The sequence below is a fragment of the Vanessa cardui genome, chromosome 12, assembly GCF_905220365.1.
Source record: "Vanessa cardui chromosome 12, ilVanCard2.1, whole genome shotgun sequence".
In the NCBI taxonomy this organism is placed as follows: Eukaryota; Metazoa; Arthropoda; class Insecta; order Lepidoptera; family Nymphalidae; genus Vanessa; species Vanessa cardui.
Genome location: NC_061134.1, coordinates 11,691,182 through 11,711,285, shown reverse-complemented (window position 1 = coordinate 11,711,285; position 20,104 = coordinate 11,691,182). Strand labels below are relative to the sequence as shown.

At 33.0% G+C, this 20,104-nt stretch overlaps 2 protein-coding genes across 2 annotated transcripts in view; one reads left to right on the top strand and one right to left on the bottom strand.

Moving 5' to 3' along the window:
* Positions 1-20,104, top strand: part of LOC124534067 (protein kinase C, brain isozyme) — a 269,401-nt gene that overhangs the window by 136,536 nt on the left and 112,761 nt on the right. The window lies entirely within an intron of this gene.
* Positions 8,328-8,681, bottom strand: LOC124534075 (bombyxin A-1 homolog). The gene has a single exon (XM_047109739.1). The coding sequence runs from the start codon at positions 8,663-8,665 to the stop codon at positions 8,363-8,365; it is 303 nt and encodes a 100-aa protein (XP_046965695.1). The 5' UTR covers positions 8,666-8,681; the 3' UTR covers positions 8,328-8,362.

The window sequence follows — 20,104 nt, the reverse complement described above, 5'->3', positions numbered from 1 at the left end:
GTTTCCTTAAGTTTTCCTTTATTCTCAAGCACGTGGAAATTTAGTGACATGTTTGGATAAAGATGCAAAATCTTCAATTAAGATTAATGTGTTCTAAACACTACGTTCTATTTGCATTAGGTCTCAAAATGTGGACACGAAAAGTGTATTAAATTGTATGATTAAATTATATACTAGCGACCGGAACCAGTTTTCAATTGGTGCAATTTATATCTTGCTCTATAGCACAAGTTAATAATGTAAATTTAAGAGGTATCTTATTTTTATAACTGATCCATTATCACCCTAAATTTTTGCATGCATAAGGTAACCTTCATGCAAAAATGTTAGGTACCCTCTTATAAAATTATAAATATACCCATATATACGGCCAATAAAGTCTATTAGGTTTCGATTTTTTTCTCTTCTGGTGCTTTTTCTAAATTAAAGCTTAGTTTTGAAGAAATCATGAACAAAGAAAGAACATTTACCAAAATTCTCTTTTAACAAACTCTCAAAGTTTACTAACTATACGGCTCGTTTCCTCACAAAATTGTTACAATTGTCTTGAAATTGGTTCTCTGATCTGCACAATGATTAGATACAAACTCCGGTTTTTTGCGGCTGTAACCGCTTCAATCTAGTTCTTAAACTATTTTCCGCTCGAACCCAAATGTATCGTTTAAGATGAATTTACTTTTTATTTAATGAAATCGAGAAAGTTTTAGAAATTAATTGAGAAGAATGTTAATACAAAAGTGTAAAAATTTGGCTACACTCTATATGCTGTGTTCAGATTTTAGTGTTGAGTGGCTCACTTACACACAGTTTTGTCAAGCAGTTACAATTATATCACCAACAACTTTTATACACCAAGTGACTATTATATTCCTACTAATAATTATGAATGCTTAACTCCTCTTCACACACGAACCGCTGAATCGATTTAGATAAAATTTTGTATTAAAGTAATTCCAGGGAAGGATACAGACAAGTTTTTTTAATTCTATCCTCGAAACGGTTAAGAGGGGTTATGGTTTTTGCGCTACAAATCAAGTTTTATAAATATCGTGCGTGTAAAACCGTAGGTTCAGCTTGTCAATACATACACTTCTAGATTAACTATTACAGATAATAAAAAAAAAAAATAAGTAATTATCTTTCTACCTAAAATTAATGTTGGTGGAAAAAGTTTGCAGATCTTTTTATGAAGCAAAGAGTTTCCAACACGGATGATCGTTTAGCATATTGATAATGTAAAAAAAAGATGATTAAATTCGACGAAAATAATTAAAACGAGCAACAAAGTTCTAACAACATTGTAAATTATCCACCCAAGTTTTCTTTTCAAGGCAGTTATTTTTTTAAGTATGTTTAAGTTTAATACTCTCTGAGACTTAACGGAGATCGTGTTCCCTTTGCCCTATAAAGCGTTTTATGTTTATTTTGATATTTCAATCCATTATCAGCCTTATAGACATTGTGTAGTGATCGCTCAGTTAAATCGCGCAGCAATGTTTGTCTAATCACTCCCTTAACCACAGTTATAGATACAGCAGATGAATTACAAATATAAATTACTCACATGTACGAATTTCGCTGAAATTTAATACGTGTAGGTTTCCTCGCGGTGTTTTTTTTACCGCTGAGCTCGAGATGAATTATAAACGCAAATTAAGCAATAAAAATTCAGTGGTCTTTGCTTGAGTTTGAACCCACAATCATCTGTTACTCATCATCTAACCACTGGACCATCTCGATTCATGATATAAATTACCTTGAAATAGAGCTTACTCGGTTTTGAAGCCGCAATTTTCAGTTCAGATTCACGTGTTTTAACAACTAGGTTGTCACGGCTCTTTCTTGAAAGTAAATACAATTATGTTATTTAAACAACGGCTTTATTAATTGTGTGCCAATTAACAGTAACGATGCTGAATGTTTTCTAAAATACCCCATCCCGTCTTATTGCCTCTAGTGGTTTATTTTCCGCGCTGAAAATCGTTATAGCGATTCATTCAGAAAACGCTGCTAGCATTCTCGTTACCATTCCGCGCGGTTCATGATGTTCAATATTTAGAATATAATTCAAATTGTAGCGTATTGTATCCGAAACTGTCGTTTATTTTCAATTATAGTTCACTAGAAATTTATTAAAAAAGAGAATGACAACTTTTAAATATATTTTGATATTCACTCAGGAATAATGTAGCTTTTAATACATACGAATAAATTTTACTTGGTGGTAGGGCTTTGTGCAAGCCCGTCTGGGTAGGTACCACCCACTCATCAGTTATTCTACCGCCAAATAACAGTACTCCGTATTGTTGTGTTCCGGTTTAAAGGGTGAGTGAGCAAGTGTAACTACAGGCACAAAGGACATAACATCTTAGTTCCCAAGGTTGGCGGCGCATTGACGATGTAAGGAATAGTTAATATTTCTAAGAGCGTCATTGTCTATGGGTGATGGTGACCATCAGGTGGCCCATATGCTCGTCCGCCAACCTATACCATAAAAAAAATCTTACCTTTATATAATATATTGAGAGACTAAGTGTAATCTCGTAAATATTTATAGTAAATACTAATTTCGTGTCTTTGCTTGTGTTTTAGTGTTCGGTAATCACGTGCTACGCACATAAAAGTATGTGACCTTATATTTGGTGTAAGTTTCGTCGTACCAAATTCTATCAAACATGTTTCAATGATTTGACAGTGAAATATAACAAACAGACTTACGAAAAGTGTTATAATATTAGTAAGAATATTATTTTGATACATTTTATGCCATCGTTGATGTTGGCGATCTGTCCGAAGAATTTCTTTTATCACTTACTTACTCAGGTGGCTGTTACTAAAATATTCTATAATATTAGTATAGTTGTTATCCCACAAAATACTATACTCTGATAATTATATTATACCCAGTTATCTCTTATACAAACTTTAAACGGCTCTTCTGTTCAATTTGCTTTTTGTCAATTATGCTTGTTTATACAGGGTTATTTGTAAAACATTAACAACCTCGCAGGGCTAGATTGAGAACATCATAAACAACAACTTTTGTTTTATGACTTTTCATAACTCATTAATTTTTACTTTCATACAAAATTAAAAATATTAAAATTGATTTCTCTAATGTTAAAAACTCTATACGGCAATGAAAAAAAAAACAGTTAAAATAGTCTGATTTTAGCTCCACCCACAAAATGGGCGGAGTTAACACGCTTGACTTGACGTAATTAACGCTTTGATGCGCCGTCGCAGTCTTACGCTTTGATGTGCCCGCGCAACGTGCTCTTATTGCTAATTTCAGTTTACAGTCCGTTGATTTCAGTTAATAAGTTCACTATGCCATATTCCAATATCGAATATACTGAAATGGTTCGCATTTTAGCGAAATGCGATGACAACGTTTCAGAAGCATGTCGTCAATATGCGATTAAATTTCCAAATGTGCCTACTCCAAGCCGCGTGACAATGCTAGCTGCCACACAGCGATTACGCGATTACGGCCAATTCCGTTCTCCTTTAAGAGATAGTGGTCGTCCGCCAAGGCGCACAGTTCAAGAGGAAGAAGACATCATGGAGTTCTTCGAAGCCAATCCAGCAGCGAGCACCAACGATGCAGCCCGGCGGTTTAATGTATCGCAATACTTCGCATGGAGTGTTGTACACAATGAAGGGAAATATCCCTTTCACCTTCTTCGCGTCCAAGAATTAAACGAACCCGATAAACCCGCGCGAGTTGCGTTTTGTAACTGGGTGCTAAACGAGAGGCCAACTATTTTATGGACTGACGAAGCAACATTTGGCAGAGTCGGTTTGTTCAATTCTCGCAATGAGCATTTGTGGTGCCATGAAAATCCACACAAAACTAGACCACATCATTTTCAACACCGATTTAGCGTCAATGTGTGGGCAGGAATTGTAAATTCAACTTTACTAGGCCCTGTCTTTTTGGAGCGACTCAATGGAGAAACATACCTACGTTTCCTCACTGAAACACTACCAGATTTAGAGGAAGATATACCCCTCGCTGATTTACGTGTTATGTATTATCAACATGACGGAGCGCCAGCGCATAATGCTCGCGAAGTCCGGAATTTTTTAAATAACAATTTTCCTGGTCGTTGGATTGGGCGCGGCGGACCTCGTGCCTGGCCCGCTAGGTCGCCGGATATCACGCCATTAGATTTTTATTTATGGGGACACGTCAAAACATTGGTGTATAGTGGACGTGAAATCACAAGCCGTGAAATGTTAGTGGAGAAAATCACTTGGGCTTTCGACCAGGTTAAGTCAAACTCACAAGTGCTATCGAGAGTGAATGAACAATTAATTTTTAGGTGTGGATTATGTGTAGGTTGTGAAGGTGACTACATAGAACAATATGTGCGGAATACACACAGACATCCCCGGGATTTAACCCTTAGAGGTACAATAGAATAAAATTTAATTTAAAATAAGCATCATTGTATAGGTTCACCAATACATTAACATAATTTCATTGTATGTTTCACATTCCTAAGCAAATATAAAAGCAAGCAAGTCAGTATCAATTAAGCGTTCAAACAGACAAGTCATTCTCATTACCTAAACGCGATACTCACAAACTAGCTGGTCTCCATAAAACTATCAATTCTAAATGGTGTGTGGTTCCAAACCCATACTATCATTTTATTATGTTTTTGTTTTATTTTTAATTTGTTAAAACAAAATCAATGAGCTAAAACTTAAGTTTGTCTTTTAACTTGAGAAGAATCTTTATACCCAGATCCTAATTCCATCGTGAAATCAGTTTAACAGAGTTAAGATCATATTTTTTAAGTTAATTGTATAATTCATATTTGCATTTTTTTTTGTAAATGAGGCAGTCAGAATAATAAAAATATTGCCCTTAGGTTTTTTTGTATAAAGTTTGTTCATAATAAATTGTAAAAAAAAACAATTGAATGTAAAATTTAACAAGAATGTAATAATATTAAGCATAAAAATTAAAGCTTATTAAATTAAGGTCTGTTTTTTGTTTAAAAAAAAATTATTTCAGTTCTTAATTTATTATACAAAAATATTATTATAACAAATTAGATGAAGAAAGGAATAAAAGATATTGAGTCATATTAATACAGTTACTAAATACCATAGGGACATACAATACCAAGATTAATAAAAAACAAGGCCTTTTGTGTATAATAAAATAATTTTATTATTCTTATGATTGATGTTCAATTGAGATTTTCCTCTGAAAATTTGCAGGAAGGTTTGATAGTTTCCTGGTCTAGCTCGCTTGAGGTACCCAATCCCAGCTGGTCTGATCAGCTCTTTGCCAGCATGGTTGATATACAACTTTTGATAAGTTGTCTACCTGTAGAGATTATGAGACTTATTAAAGAACAGAAGTTTACTGGATAGAAAATACAATCCATTCTGAAATATGTATTGTGGAATTCATAAAACAAACATTTCATCAGAGGCGTTGGATTGAATTCTAATTGCAATATTAGCAATACCAAAAAGTTACATATGCAAAATAAAAATAGTTTTATTTAAATGAGGACTTTACTTTCACATTTTAAATCTAAGCAAATACATCTGCTGCTATTCAATTCCAAACTAAAAGAAAATAAAAATAGTTAAATTACATGCTTAATAATTTAGTTAATTTTTTTGTCTTATCAATTCAAAAATAACATTATTAATTTATGCTTCCTCTAAGAATTTAATTTTACTTTGTATTAGTAATGTAAACTTATTTTACTAAAAGAAAGGAATACCAATAACAACCATAGGAAATAACAATAAAGAAAGCTGTTGAGCACAAAGATGAGCTTTCTCTTCAATATTTTTGTCAAGAGAATAGAAATTGTATGACATTTATAAAATTTTAAATAGATTGGTTTGTTTAAAATTGTTTAAGGGAGATCAACAAGGTCTTGTACACATCTGTACAGAGGTGCAAAGTAACAGACAACATTTAATCTTGTATCACAAAATACGCAAAATTTTACATAGGTAACTTAGGTATAAAGAATGAATTAAATTTTCCACACTTTAATATTAAAAAATATCCCAACAAAAGATTACATTAAAAAATGTAAAACATAGCAGAGAAATAAACATACTTACTATTTAATTTCCTTTTAATTGTCTTATGGTGGAAAGAACTAAACTTTCAATTTGCAATGGTCAGTAGCAATGTCGCAAAATAGTAGTCCAACTAAAAGTAAGTTGCAAAAACTGTTAAATCTAAAACTAATGATTCATAAAACAAACTCGTAAAACAAGACCGAAAAGTTGCAAAAAAATTGTAAACAAATACATAAATGTCACATTGCAGGGTTTAATTTTAATTTATCTTGATTGGATATAGGCAATGATACTAGACCATACAGCCTTGTCTTTACAGTAAGATTCTGATAGATGGATAGAAAAGATACCTACTATTTTGAAACTGAAAAATAATTTGTTTTGATAAAACTTATTTGTTTTTATTCTATTGTTGAATGTAAATTAATAACACTGACTCCTTTCTTCCCAAAAAAAAAATTTTAAAATGCACTTCTAATTCTTGGTTCTGGTAGCCGGAATTTCAAGTTGATGGCCTGTTTTTAATGTTTAATAGATTCGTGTGTCATATTACTTTATAGAAATAGTTAAATGTTGAATACATTAGTCATACACGTAAATTACGTACCTAGGCATCTAAACATGCCGTGTGCCTAAACAAAACGATTTAACCTTTTATCATTTTAATACGGTCAGTTTTATGCTTTGATAAGTAGGAGTATGAAGGCGTTGTGGTTTACCTATGTACCTACATAATGAGTCACGATTAATATTATTACGGCTTTTGATGGATAGGCCGGCCAGATCAAATGTTGACAAGTTTTTAATTTATTGTGATTATCGGATTTTAGTTATTGTTCGATTAAATAACTCATTAGTTTACCTTGAATAAGATAAAGTAAAGTAATAGTAGTACAAGCAGTTTTACTAAAAAAAAGATTAGGTATTGATAATAATCATATTGTCTTTTGTTCATAAATAATTAAATAGGTACCTTATTTTAACTTAGATTGTTAAAATTGAGAAATATTTATTTTCTTGTTCGTAATTAACTTTCATTTAGCTTTATAGCTTTTTTTAAACGACTTAAAATTGCGGTTTTTAATTTGTCGGGACTTTTTTATGTAGGTAGGTATGTTACGGAATCTCAAAGACGGTTTGACCGATTATGAAAATTCTTTTTTATTTCAAAGTATACTTAACAGTCGGTCTCATTATCAGGAGTCGAGGATCCTATTATCAGATAGGATCCGGGAGATTAGGTACATAGTTTAAGAAAAGGTATAAAATAATAATTAACTTTACTACGTTATACGAATACCAAATAACTAAATAATCTTTTGCAAATTAATTAGTCAAGTGTTTAAATTGGAACATGAGACTGAACATCACTTTTTGCTCGGCACTTCAGAGTAAAAATTTCCGGGAATCCTAATTCCGGACGTAAACATAAAATACAAACATTCACACTATGATAAACATTCGTCATCGTAGCCACGAGAGGAACAAAATCTGTTACATCCTGCAAACATTTGCGCGTCGCTGTGTCAGTTAAACTGATAATACGAAGACGTATAGCGAAGCGTGTGGGCGGCGCGAAACCCTTCTACGCGCTTTCCGAAAACCGCTGGCCAATAGCGAGCCAGTCACGTGATTACGTTGAGGGTTTTTACTATTATTATTAAATATGAATGACGCAACACGGAAGGATATTGAAATGTTAGAGAGTGCAACAAAAACTTGGAAATGTTTTTTTGGAAAAAATATTTAGTTTTGTTCAAGGTCATAAAACAAAAGTTGTTATTTATGATGTTCTTAATCTAGCCCTGCGAGGTTGTTAATGTTTTACAAATAACCCTGTATAGAACAAACCGACATTCGAGTTTATTTAGCATTTTCCAAATGATTATTAAACAAACTAAACTCTATTTATTCATGTTAACTAATTGCAAATAAAAATAATGTTACGTAAATGTTGAAAGATATATCAATTATTAATTTCATTTCGTTGTACATGACACGTGGATTCTAAATCACGCTATTAATGTTTTCTATGGCAATTACTATATATAATCAACTACTTATGAAACCTACTACTACTACTAAGTGAAATTGTGTTTTGACTCATTTAGCTATTTCGATGTAAATGATCTTCACGTTATAGGTTATATGTAATATATTAATTTCATATACATTTAAAATAACAGTTATTCATTTATTAACGAAGATAAATTACAAATTATAACATTTTACATTAAACAAATTTCATTTACGTCATTTTAATATTAGACAGCATTCTTTGTTGACTAGTAATTCAGTTGCCACAGTAGGATAACAGTTCGTTGATGGTGCAGGGTTTATCACAGCACTCCGCAGCCACCTGCCTCTTCTTCCTGCCCATGCTGTGGGCTCTGTGCGCTTCTATCCACGGCCAGCTGAAGTCCACATGCGTATTACTGTGATGCTGTTCAGACCTCTTGATCAAGTTATTGTCGCAGAGGAGAGCTAGAGCTGTAGCGAGTCGTCGTCCACAGTAAACTTCTCCGAAGTCTTGCGAAGTGACCATAATGACCACACATAAGAACGAGAAGAGAACGAATACCGTTTGTGTTTTCATATTGTTTATTGTTTGGAGTCTGTTGCGAAAGTGTACCGAAAATGATAATTGCTCCAGCTTTTATAGCAGGTAACGCTTGTTAATATTCATATGTTTGATCATTTGGATTAATAGGATTGGAAGTTAATATGCCTTCATACAACAGGTATAGCGACGTTTGAAGACGCAATCACCATATTGTATCCTCGCTATGAATACGCGTGTAACGCCTATGTGGAAATAAAACATTATTTCCAATTAATTAATTATTTCGGTTGTATTCGTAAATGTTCTTTAATATAATACTACTTTTGGGAAAGTAATTAATTGTGATTTTTGAGTGTGATATTATTATTTACTTACTTTAACCCATTACGAAATAGGATTCTAGCAAATCCGTTTGAGTAGAAACCACCCACTATTCGTATATTCTATTGCCAAGCTGTAATACTGGTATTGTTGGGTATTGGTCTGAAGGGTGATCGAGCCAGTACAATCACAAAGCATCTGAGATCTCAAGAATGATAATACATTGATTATTTAAGAAATCTGTAAAATTTTAAACGGTTCCAATGTTTAAAGGCAGTTGTGCACACTTACGTACCATTTAACTGGTACACTGTGTCCGTATACTTTGGTGGCTCATAATAAGGCGGTCTTTAAATTCACTTATTTTGGTCAAATATACTTTAGACAATAAGCTTGTAATAATAAACCTGAGTAATCTTCACGTTAATAATCTCGTATCTAAAAATATATACAACGGGATGCGATTGCACGCTTCGGAAGTTATTGTCTTCAGGAAATTCGTAGCGACTCTTCGACGAGTTTAGAATTATTCCCCTCATTAGCATCCTTTGCAGCTGCGTGGAATTTATTATACAATTACGGATTTTCCGTCGAATGAATACAATTTAACTTCAATTAAATATAATCAAGGTCTAAACGTATTTCATTCGAGCAGGCTATTTTAAGTCAATTATAGTAAACTAAGAGCCGAGACGGCCCAGTCGTTAGAAAGCGTGCATCTTAACCGATGATTGCAGGTTCAAACCCAGGCAAGCACCACAGAATTTAATTTGTACTTTTAATTATCTCGTACAGTAGAGGAAGACATCGTAAGGAAACCTGCTTGTGACTAATTTCAAAGATATTCTGCCACATGTGTATTCCCAGTCCGCAATGAAGCAGCGTGGTGAATAATGCCTCAAAACCTTCTCCTCAAAGGGAGAGGAGGCCTTTAGCCCAGCAGTGGGAATTTACAGGCTGTTGTTGTTGTTGTTGTATATTAAACTAAGATCCGAGACAGTCCAGTCGTTAGAAAGCGTGCAACTTAACCGATGATTGCAGGTTCAAACCCAGGCAAGCACCACCGAATTTAATTTGTACTTTTAATTATCTCGTACGGTAAAGGAAGACATCGTAAGGAAACCTGCTTGTAGCTAATTTCAAGAATATTCTGCCACATGTGTATCCCCCAGTCCGCATTGAAGCGGCGTGGTGGATAATGTCTCAAAACCTTCTCCTCAAAGGGAGAGGAGGCTAGCTCTAGTAGCTCAGCAGTGGCAAATTTCAGGCTGTTAACGTAATATATTATACAAGTTATATATAGTTATATATTTATTACACAAGTTGCCCCTCTGTTTTCGCAAAAAGTTCATACACGTTTGATGAACGTTATTGAAATATCAATTTGAAGACTTTATAGAAGATGTACGATATGCCCTTTGAGTAAAGATGATTGGAATTTCGAGGATAATTATGAAATAAGTCGAATGAAACTAATGAAATGACGATAACTAAATAGGATAATTTAAAACGAGATAGGAATAGGAAACGAGATGATTATGGATACTAGTCATATTTAAAGCTTTTTTTGAACTTGGCCTTTTAATGTAATGTACCGTTATAATTCTGGTGCATGAAGAACTAAAAATTATTCTATATCTACTAATATAATAAACGCGAAAGTTACTCTTAAAATGTCTTTTACGTCTGAACCTCTGCACCAAATTTGATGAAATTTTGTATGTTTGGAACCGCATTGGAACAAACTCAAACTCAAACTCAAACTCAAATTCCTTTATTCAATATAAAAGCATTACACTTACTTATTGATTGTCAAATAAACACTACCACCGGTAGTGACCTGAGAAGAACCGGCGAAAGAAACTCAGCGGGTCTTTTTTTTTCTGTTATTTTTTTTTTTTTTTGTCAAATTTATAAGGTACATAGTAGTATATGATTAGAAATAGCCAGGAGGCGATCGTTTCATTCCCAAGGTGTGCTATCAAACATAAACTCGCTAATTGTATAGTAACCTTTTGCACACAAGCGTTCCTTAACAATTTTTTTAAATTTGGCAACAGAAGCATTTTGAACGCTTTCTGGGATCCTGTTGTAGAAGCGTATACATTGCCCCACAAAAGAGTTACTGACTCTATGCAGTCGAGTAACAGGAGTAACAAGATTGTGTTTGTTCCTTGTACCAATGTTATGAGAATCACATTTTCTCATAAAAACATTAATATTTTTCCGTACATACAAAACATTACAAAATATGTATTGAGAAGCAACAGTCAATATCTTAATTTCTTTAAATCTATGCCTTAATGATTCCTTGGCTCCTAGGTTATAGATTGCGCGAATAGCCCTCTTCTGCAGTACAAATATAGTTTGGATAGCGGCTGCGTTACCCCAAAGCATAATACCGTAGGACATTATACTATGAAAGTAACTAAAATATACTAGTCGAGCCGTATCAACATCAGTAAGTAATCTAATTTTTTTTACCGCAAATGCCGCAGAACTCAGTCTACCCGCCAATCCGTTTATGTGGGGGAGCCACTGTAACTTGGCATCAAGAGTAAGGCCAAGAAATTCAGTTGTTTCAACTGGATCCATCGATTCCCCATTGATAAGTACATCGGGTTTTACATTTTGCACATTTGGTGTGCTAAATTTTACAATTTTAGTTTTTTTATTATTCAGTCTAAGATTATTTACGCTAAACCAATGTACTATATCGGACATAGCATTGTTTACATCGTCATACTGAACCTGTTTCCTATTAATTTTAAAAACCAAAGAGGTATCATCAGCAAACAATACTATATCATGTTTGTTCCCAACAAGAAAGGGCAAGTCATTTATGTATATGAGGAATAGAAAAGGTCCAAGAATTGATCCTTGTGGGACCCCCATACCAACCGAGACCCCAGGAGACCTTGTCCCTTTAACGTCAACCCTCTGAATTCTATTGTTAAGATAGGAAGTCAGAAGGTCGAGTGCACATTCTCTAATTCCGTAGTGATATAGTTTCCTGACCAGAGTTTCATGCTGAACACAATCAAAGGCTTTGGATAAGTCGCAGAAAATCCCCAAGCCATCCTGCGACCCCTCCCAGGCCTCATAGATATTTTTTATAAGTTCGATACCTGCGTCGGTAGTCGAGCGACCCCTCATGAATCCAAATTGTTTTCTGTGAAGCAGATTGTGTCTATTGAAATATGCTAATAATTGATTTAAAATAATTTTTTCAAATATTTTGCTGAGGGTAGGTAATATTGAGATAGGCCTATAGTTATTAGGATCTGAAGTGCTACCAGATTTAAATATTGGAATGACTTTACTATGTTTCATCAGGTCAGGAAATATACCACGCTGAACACAATCATTGAATATTATTGCAAGATAAGGTGCAATCACATCAATAATTGAGTTTATCACCTTTACAGAAATACCCCATAGATCAGCAGTTTTCTTAATGTCTAATGATTTAAATGCACAAATTATGATATTGGTGTTTACAGGGGTAAAATTAAATTTTGATTTGCATTCTCGTACATTTTCTTTCATCAATGATTCGGCAACAGCTGGAGAAGAAATAAGTAACCTAGTTGTAGAAACTGGTATGTCAGCAAAAAATTGTTCAAAAACTGAAGCAACTTCCCGTTCACTATTTATGACTTTATTATTATAATTTAAGTTTAATTCGGAGCTCCGATTACCACTTCTACCAGTTTCACAATTTATAACTTTCCAGGTCATTTTTATTTTGTTATGTGCATTCTTAATTCTATTTTTTATAGTTAAAGACTTAGCCAGAAAGCACACTTTTCTAAATAATTTTGAATAGTTACTTACATAGTTGGCAAAAGTGGCACTATGATTGTACGTCCTTTCATTATAAAGCTCGTACATTCGTTGCCTACTTTTATGAATTCCAATAGTAGCCCAATCATTGAATTTCAAAAAGCTTTTTGTATTAACTGTTTTAGAAGAGAATATTGCATTAAACTTGTTTCTAATTAATTTAAATAGGTTATTATACAAAACGTTGGGATTATCACTAGGAGTTAGGTGAAGGAGATTGGCCATAATATTACTTCTAAACTTCTCAATACGACTTCTGGTCAAAGGAACAAACATTATTTTTTCACAATTGCTTATTTTATTAATATGAAAATTAAATAAAGCCTGTTGTTCACAGTGATCTGAATTTAGTTTATTAATAATCATTTTATTTTGTGGAATATGGGTTGCAAATATATAATGTCTATGCAAGTTGCTGTGGAATCTGTTATTCTAGTTGGTTCTAAGAACAGATTTACCAGATTATATGAATTTAACAATGATCTGAATCTAATACTTGTGGTTGAATTATGCAGTAAATTTATATTAAAATCTCCACAAACAATAATTTCTTTATTACATTCAGATAATTTTGATAAAACATTTTCTAATACATTTTCAAACAATTCATATAATCCACTAGGGGGCCTGTATACGCATACAACAATGACACGCTTAAGCTCTGCACAGGCTATTTCTATAGTTTGCTCAATAGAAAGGCTCACAATATCTTTACGTTCCTTAAATTAAAAGTGTTTACTCATAAGTATTAAAGAGCCACCGCGAATAGCTTTATTCCTACTGAACAAACTAGCCAACTGGTGCCCACTAAAGTTAAACATGACCTGATAATTCAGAAGCCAATGTTCAGTTAAACACAAAATATCAATATCATTACAGGTCAAAAATAATTCAATATCTAGGTCCTTCCCTAACATTCCTTGAATATTTTGGTGCACCAGGTTTACAATTTTATTATTTGTTATTTTCCTTTTCTTTTTATTGGCTTCTATGGTAACTATACCATTGGTGCCAGAGACTACCTCTATTGTCTTAGAGTTTAATTTAAATTACTTGGAACATATTCCAAAATATATGGTCTTGTATTATTATACTGCTCAATAGAAGCAGTTGTCTGGTCAACCAAACAGTTGGTTGATTTTGTAACAATAAAATATGATAGCATGCTTGCTATCTGTCTCTTATAAAAATTTGATAGGTGACACCTATCACATGTCAATAAACATGAGCTATTATTAATTATATTATTAATATCAATGAATTCAATTTTATTATTGATGTCATTTTTTGATACATAATAACTATTTGTCATTATATGTAACCTATTATTTAATTTAAACAGTGTTGTGGAATATGTTCCAAACCTTCTACACAAAGGGAGAGGGGGACTTAGCCCAGCAGTGGGAAGTTAACAGGCTGTTGTTATTGTTGGTATGATTTTTCATATATTTTGAATCTCGAGAAAGCACATACACTATTTTTTGCCAAGATATAAATGTTAAAAACACGAGCGAAATCGCAGGCGAAAACAAGTAATTAAATAAATTCATAAACCTATTCGTATCCAATACTTACTGTTGTAATCTTAAAGAGAAATTACAATGTATAATGTTACAAAACCACGACATTTTAAAATAAATGTTAAAATTTTTTGGTGTGAAAATGTAGACTTATAAATGGAAAAGGTCGAGGACGTCAAATTATTTCTCACCCGCTTTTATTACAATCACGTGTAAGAACAGTACAAAATGCCAACAAGAATAATTTTGTATTAAGAATCTTTTTAGGAACAAGCTCTTTTATTTATTTGACACTAAGATCAATAAATTCCAGTCCGTATTTTATTTTAGCTTTTCCTTTTCGTAAAAGTGATTGAAGATTGTTTTGCGATATTTGACCAATAAAACCTAACAGATATTTGACCAATAAAATATAACAGATGAAAAAAAAATACCACAAAAATATTTCAACTATATTTTTGTACGTTTTGTTGCTGTAAAATTAAATTTAATCTCAAACCATTTTTTCCCGCAACAAACGACGTAAGTGCTCAGTTGTATCGAAATACTACTGGTTTGGTTATCAAAATAAACTCTTAAACCCTTAAACACAAGCGAAGCAGACGATAAATAGTCTTTATTTAAAAAGACAAATACAGAAATAGTGGAGTGCCCTTTTTTTCTGGTATTTGTTAAAAGATTCGTTTAAGCAGTTGTCTGGTTGCTAATGCCAAGAATTAGTGTTGTGAAATTTTATGATTTATTTAATAATTACTATGTTCGAATTTCGATCTCAGTGCGAATATTAATAATAAATAAATGGTCATGCAGATTAAACAATATTAACGATTTTTTAATAATTGTCATACATATCATGATTACTTACCTAATTAATTAATTAGATTTATTACCGTAATGAGATAATCAATTTTCACTAATTGCTGTAATTAAATTCAAAAATAAACTTTTAAATTACTATTATACCTGCATACAGTTGTTATTGTTTTTTTAATTTATTTACATTATTATTATATCCAAATTTAGTCTTATCGAAACTTTGACGATTTTTATTTAATTTTCAGTGATGGAGATATAAATCTTAGTTCAAAAGAAACTTTCGACGAGGATAAGACGGTTTGATAATTGGACGTAGATTTATCATCTAGGGTTACTTAACCATTGGGACTTGAGCATTTAAATCAAAGTAAAAAATATTGATAACCTCTACTTTGTGGTAGGGCTTCGTGCAACCCCGTTTAGGTAGGTACTATAGACTCGTCAGATAGCGCCGAACAACTCTATTTAATCCACGAGACCGCCGGCGAACTCTGTGGAACCAGCTTTCGCCGGCGGTTTTTCCGTACCAATACGATTTGGGAACCTTCAAAAAAAGAGCGTACTCCTTCCTTAAAGGCCGGCAACGCAAGCCCCCCGATGTTGCAGATGTCCATGGGCGGTGGTGATCGCTTTCCATCAGGTGAGCCGAGTGCTTGTTTGCCCCCTATAACATAAAAAACACACACATATTTTTCCGGTTTAAAGGGTGAGTAAGTAAGGGTAACTACAGGAACAAGGCACAGGGATTGGTGGCGTTTTGACCATTACTTGTTAATATTCCTTCCATCGGCTTTGTTTATGGAAGGTGTTGTTCAGTTACCATCAGGTAGCTCATTTACCTTTCCGCTTACATATATATATATATAAAAAAACACATAAATAAAAAGTGAAATGGAAGCGCCAAATAGTACTTTTAGGAAATGAGATTTATTAACTCAATTTTAAACGTCATCTCCACGTCACATTTTGCCGCGTAATATTTTCTCCTCGCATATATTATATTTTGATAGGTGATTGTATATCGTCAACGGACATTGTTTTTATTTTAAATAAATATAGAAATTCCAAAAAAATTCCGAATAAACCAATGCTTTAATAAGGATCAGTAATTAAGAAATAAAAAAAATGTCTATAAATGTAAATATAGACGTATTCCTTCTTCGTTTGAAGTCGGGTAAAATTTGAAAATTGAATTTAAAGGATTTTGTTTGTATATGTTTTCGAAAAAATAAATGAGATTGCATTTAATTCAATCTTTGATTGTATTAGTAAGTTAATTTAATTCAAAGATATTTCTGAAGGTATGAGAATTGTTATTACCCTACTTGGTTATAAGAACAAGTATTCAGAGCTGAACGGAAAAAGTTTTATCCCATAAAAACGTACGAGATATGAAATCGAATAATAAAGTAATCTACGCAAGGGAACGGAAAATATCGAGAAGAATATAAAAATGCGTCGATCATTTCTTCCAATTTACGTTTAACGTCGGTTTTTGTCAGTCATCAGGTAATTATTACATGAAATATTACATATTGAAGGAAAACCGTTCCTGAAACTTTCATACTCACGTACGTAAAACACCTCACCTTATATATATATTATTATATATATATATATTCATTGCAATTGAATTTAAGATCGCAAAGAGAACAAAAATACAAACATTATTTTTTGTTGATTTAGAAAAATGATCGTGTTATTTTTTTTTATTTTTTATTTCGAAGTGGTAACTTCGTGGGTGGGATGGTAAACCGCTTCGTTACGTAACGCGTTACGGCGCCAGTCTGTCTGGCTTCCCTTTTTCTTATGCATACTCTCTCTAACTCTAACCCACAGAGCCAGCTATTGATGTATATATGTACAGTAAATTCTAATGTATAAATTTATATTCCATAAAATATTTTATTAATAAATAACTTTTCATTGATGGATAAAAGATATATAGTAAAAATTAAAGGAATAACCTTATCTTATTATCTAGTTAAACAATTTCAATATTAAATATTTCAACTTAGATTTGTTGAGGTTATCACTTCTGTCGGGTCCCCAGACTCGAAGGTATTGTTTTGTTATAATTGATTGATATTTATGAAAAACGAACGCAATCTAAATAATATGAAATATGAAAATTGATGGTCCTTACAAAATATTGTCGAAACAAGCTTTAGATAATTTCTTGGTGGTGGATCTTTATGCAAGCCCGGCTGTGTAGCTATACCCACTCAACAGATATTCTGCCGACATACACCAGTTCTAACTGTTATTGTTTTCCTTTGTTAAAGGTGAGTGAGCCAGTTTACGTACCGTCACAAACGAGGTAACAAAGCTCCCAAGGTTGGTGACCCAGTGCTGATTGGACAATGAATGGTGAATATTTCTTACAGAGCCATTTCCTACAGGTGGTGGTACCACATACCAACACGTAGCCCATTATAAATTTACCATAAAAAATGAGGTTTAAAGGTAATCTAAAGGCAAACATAAGCTTCGATGTTCATTGAACGCCTATCACGTTATCGCCTGCGATCGACAACACCATTATCACAATGTAGTAGATACAATGAAACTTTCTCTGAAGTGAAACTTTGCGAGCTGGCAAAGTTTTAAAATAATTTTATTACTTTACTAACTCTCTACTCTTAAATTTCCAATACCTTGGCAGCGGATCGAGATTAAAATGTAATGTTTCACTAACTATTCTATTCTTCTATTGCTTGATAAATTATTATTTATCATTAAATAAATGTTTGTAATAATATTATGTATTTTTCATTGGAAAACTTTGAGGATAAGCCCGACTGCACACGCCATGACTCTTATTCCTTCTTCCAGATTTATTTTACCCCATTTTCATTTATTGGTTTTATTTAATTATAAATTATTTCAGTAAATTTCATCACATGCTGGTTACATTTTTAGGGCTCCGCATAAAAATGGTAAAAGAGGAGCCATTACTAAAACTCTGCTGTCCGTCCGACCGTCTAACTGTATGTCTGTCACCAGGCTGTATCTCATGAACCGTGATAGCTAACCACTTAAAATGTTCGCAGATAACTTACATATTTCTGTTTCCGCTATAATAAAAAATAATTAAGGGACATATAAAACATTCGTTTTTTTTTTCGTTTACTTTCTTTATAGATAATATACGGGACCCTTCGTGCGGCAATTCTACTCTCACTTGGCCGGCTTCCTCATTGTTTATTTGACAATGTTAACTCATGATCTTCAGTAGTGTATGATGACTTGAAATATTCCATATAATTTCATTGAATGTAGGTCTACGTTGCTCTCACGCTCCTCGTTTAGTTTTGGATCAATTTGCATAAAATTTGCAATGTATCTAAGATAAAGTTACATTTTATGTACGCGGAGGGGAAAATAGGCCTATAGATATATTTAGTAAGTAACCATAAATCGAAATCTAGCATTCAGATACGAATACAGGATGCTAATTTTAATTAAAACATACATACAGCAAGCAACGTTATATTCTCTTTATGTTTTCATCGTCGACTTGGCAAAGTCTATATATAACTATAGAAATAGATTATGTTATATACAAGTAATTGTAAACTAAAGCCGAGACGGTCCAGTGGTTACGACGAATCAATCTTAACGGAAGATTGCGGCTTAAAGCACAACTGAACTATTCATGTGTTTAATTTGGGTTTACGATTTATGTCGTGCTCGGCTTTGAAGGAAAATTCCTCGAAACCTGTGTGTCGGATGTGAAACTGACATATGTAGTTGTACTCGTATGTAATTCAAGTAAACCGCATTGTGAAATAAGCTTTACAGCTTATTACTATACTTGCTTTCAACATCTAATTAGGGATGGATAATTGTTTCATAAAGGACTTCCTAATATGTACAGTCAGAGTAAGAAAACCTTCGTCGGTTATCGAATTCATTCCTTTGTCAAGTCTTAAGCTCTTAGTACCTTTTGCATCTAAACATCAAATCATTGCGACGATGAATGACATATTGTCATTCTCAATCTTTTTTTTTTTAAATATGAGACAACATCACATACATACATTGGGATCAAAGTAATGTTACTTTGATCCCAATGTAAGTAGCTAAAGCACTTGTGTTATGGAAATCAGAAGTAACGACGGTACCACAAACACCCAGACCCAAGACAACATAGAAAACTAATGGTAATCAACATTGACTCGGCCGGGAATCGAACCTGGGACCTCGGAGTCGCGTACCCATGAAAACCAGTGTACACACTACTCGGCCACGGAGGTCGTCAATCGGTAAAACAGATTATCGCTCATACTGAGCACACGAAAATAGTTCTTAAAGTGACGAACCTGTTCTTACCCTGACTACAAAAACTTCAGCTATCGAATATTTGTGGTCAAAGTCAAAGTCCAAAATCTCTTTTACAAATAGAAACACTTGATTATTGAGTGTCAAAAATCTACCACCGGTTCGGAATTTAACACCTCGGACCTGAGAAGAACTGACGAAAAAAACTCAGAAAAGTGGGTAAGAGTTTGTCAGTACTGTAAAGGAGTTACTAGGCGTGCAGTCGCTTTCTGTTTCGACGATGATTTGATTGATTGATTTCGTGATAATTAAAGCGTTATTTAAGTTCGATGACGTCCGCAAACCTATAGTTGTGATTTTAGCGCATAATTAATTTACATTGAAATTGAAAATGATCTTTCTGTTGTTTTATGTTTCATTAACTGTAAGAAACCTTTCAAATAAAGAAACAAAAGAGGGTACTAAATTTGTGTCTCACAAAGACACTCATTTCAAATATAATTTATATTTAGAATTTACGATGGTTAAAATTAAATATTAAAATTTTATTTTGTATGTTGAATTTTTAATTAAATGTTTTATTTGTAGCAAATATTTGAATACACCCATTTAATAACATTGTAGCTTAAGACTAGGGTTTGGCGCGGAGCCAATATATCAGTTCTAAAATATTGAGAGGCGTTTT

Bases quoted from the DNA above. Each gene is read 5' to 3' on its own strand.
- LOC124534075 (XM_047109739.1), bottom strand. From the start codon at position 8,665: ATGAAAACACAAACGGTATTCGTTCTCTTCTCGTTCTTATGTGTGGTC.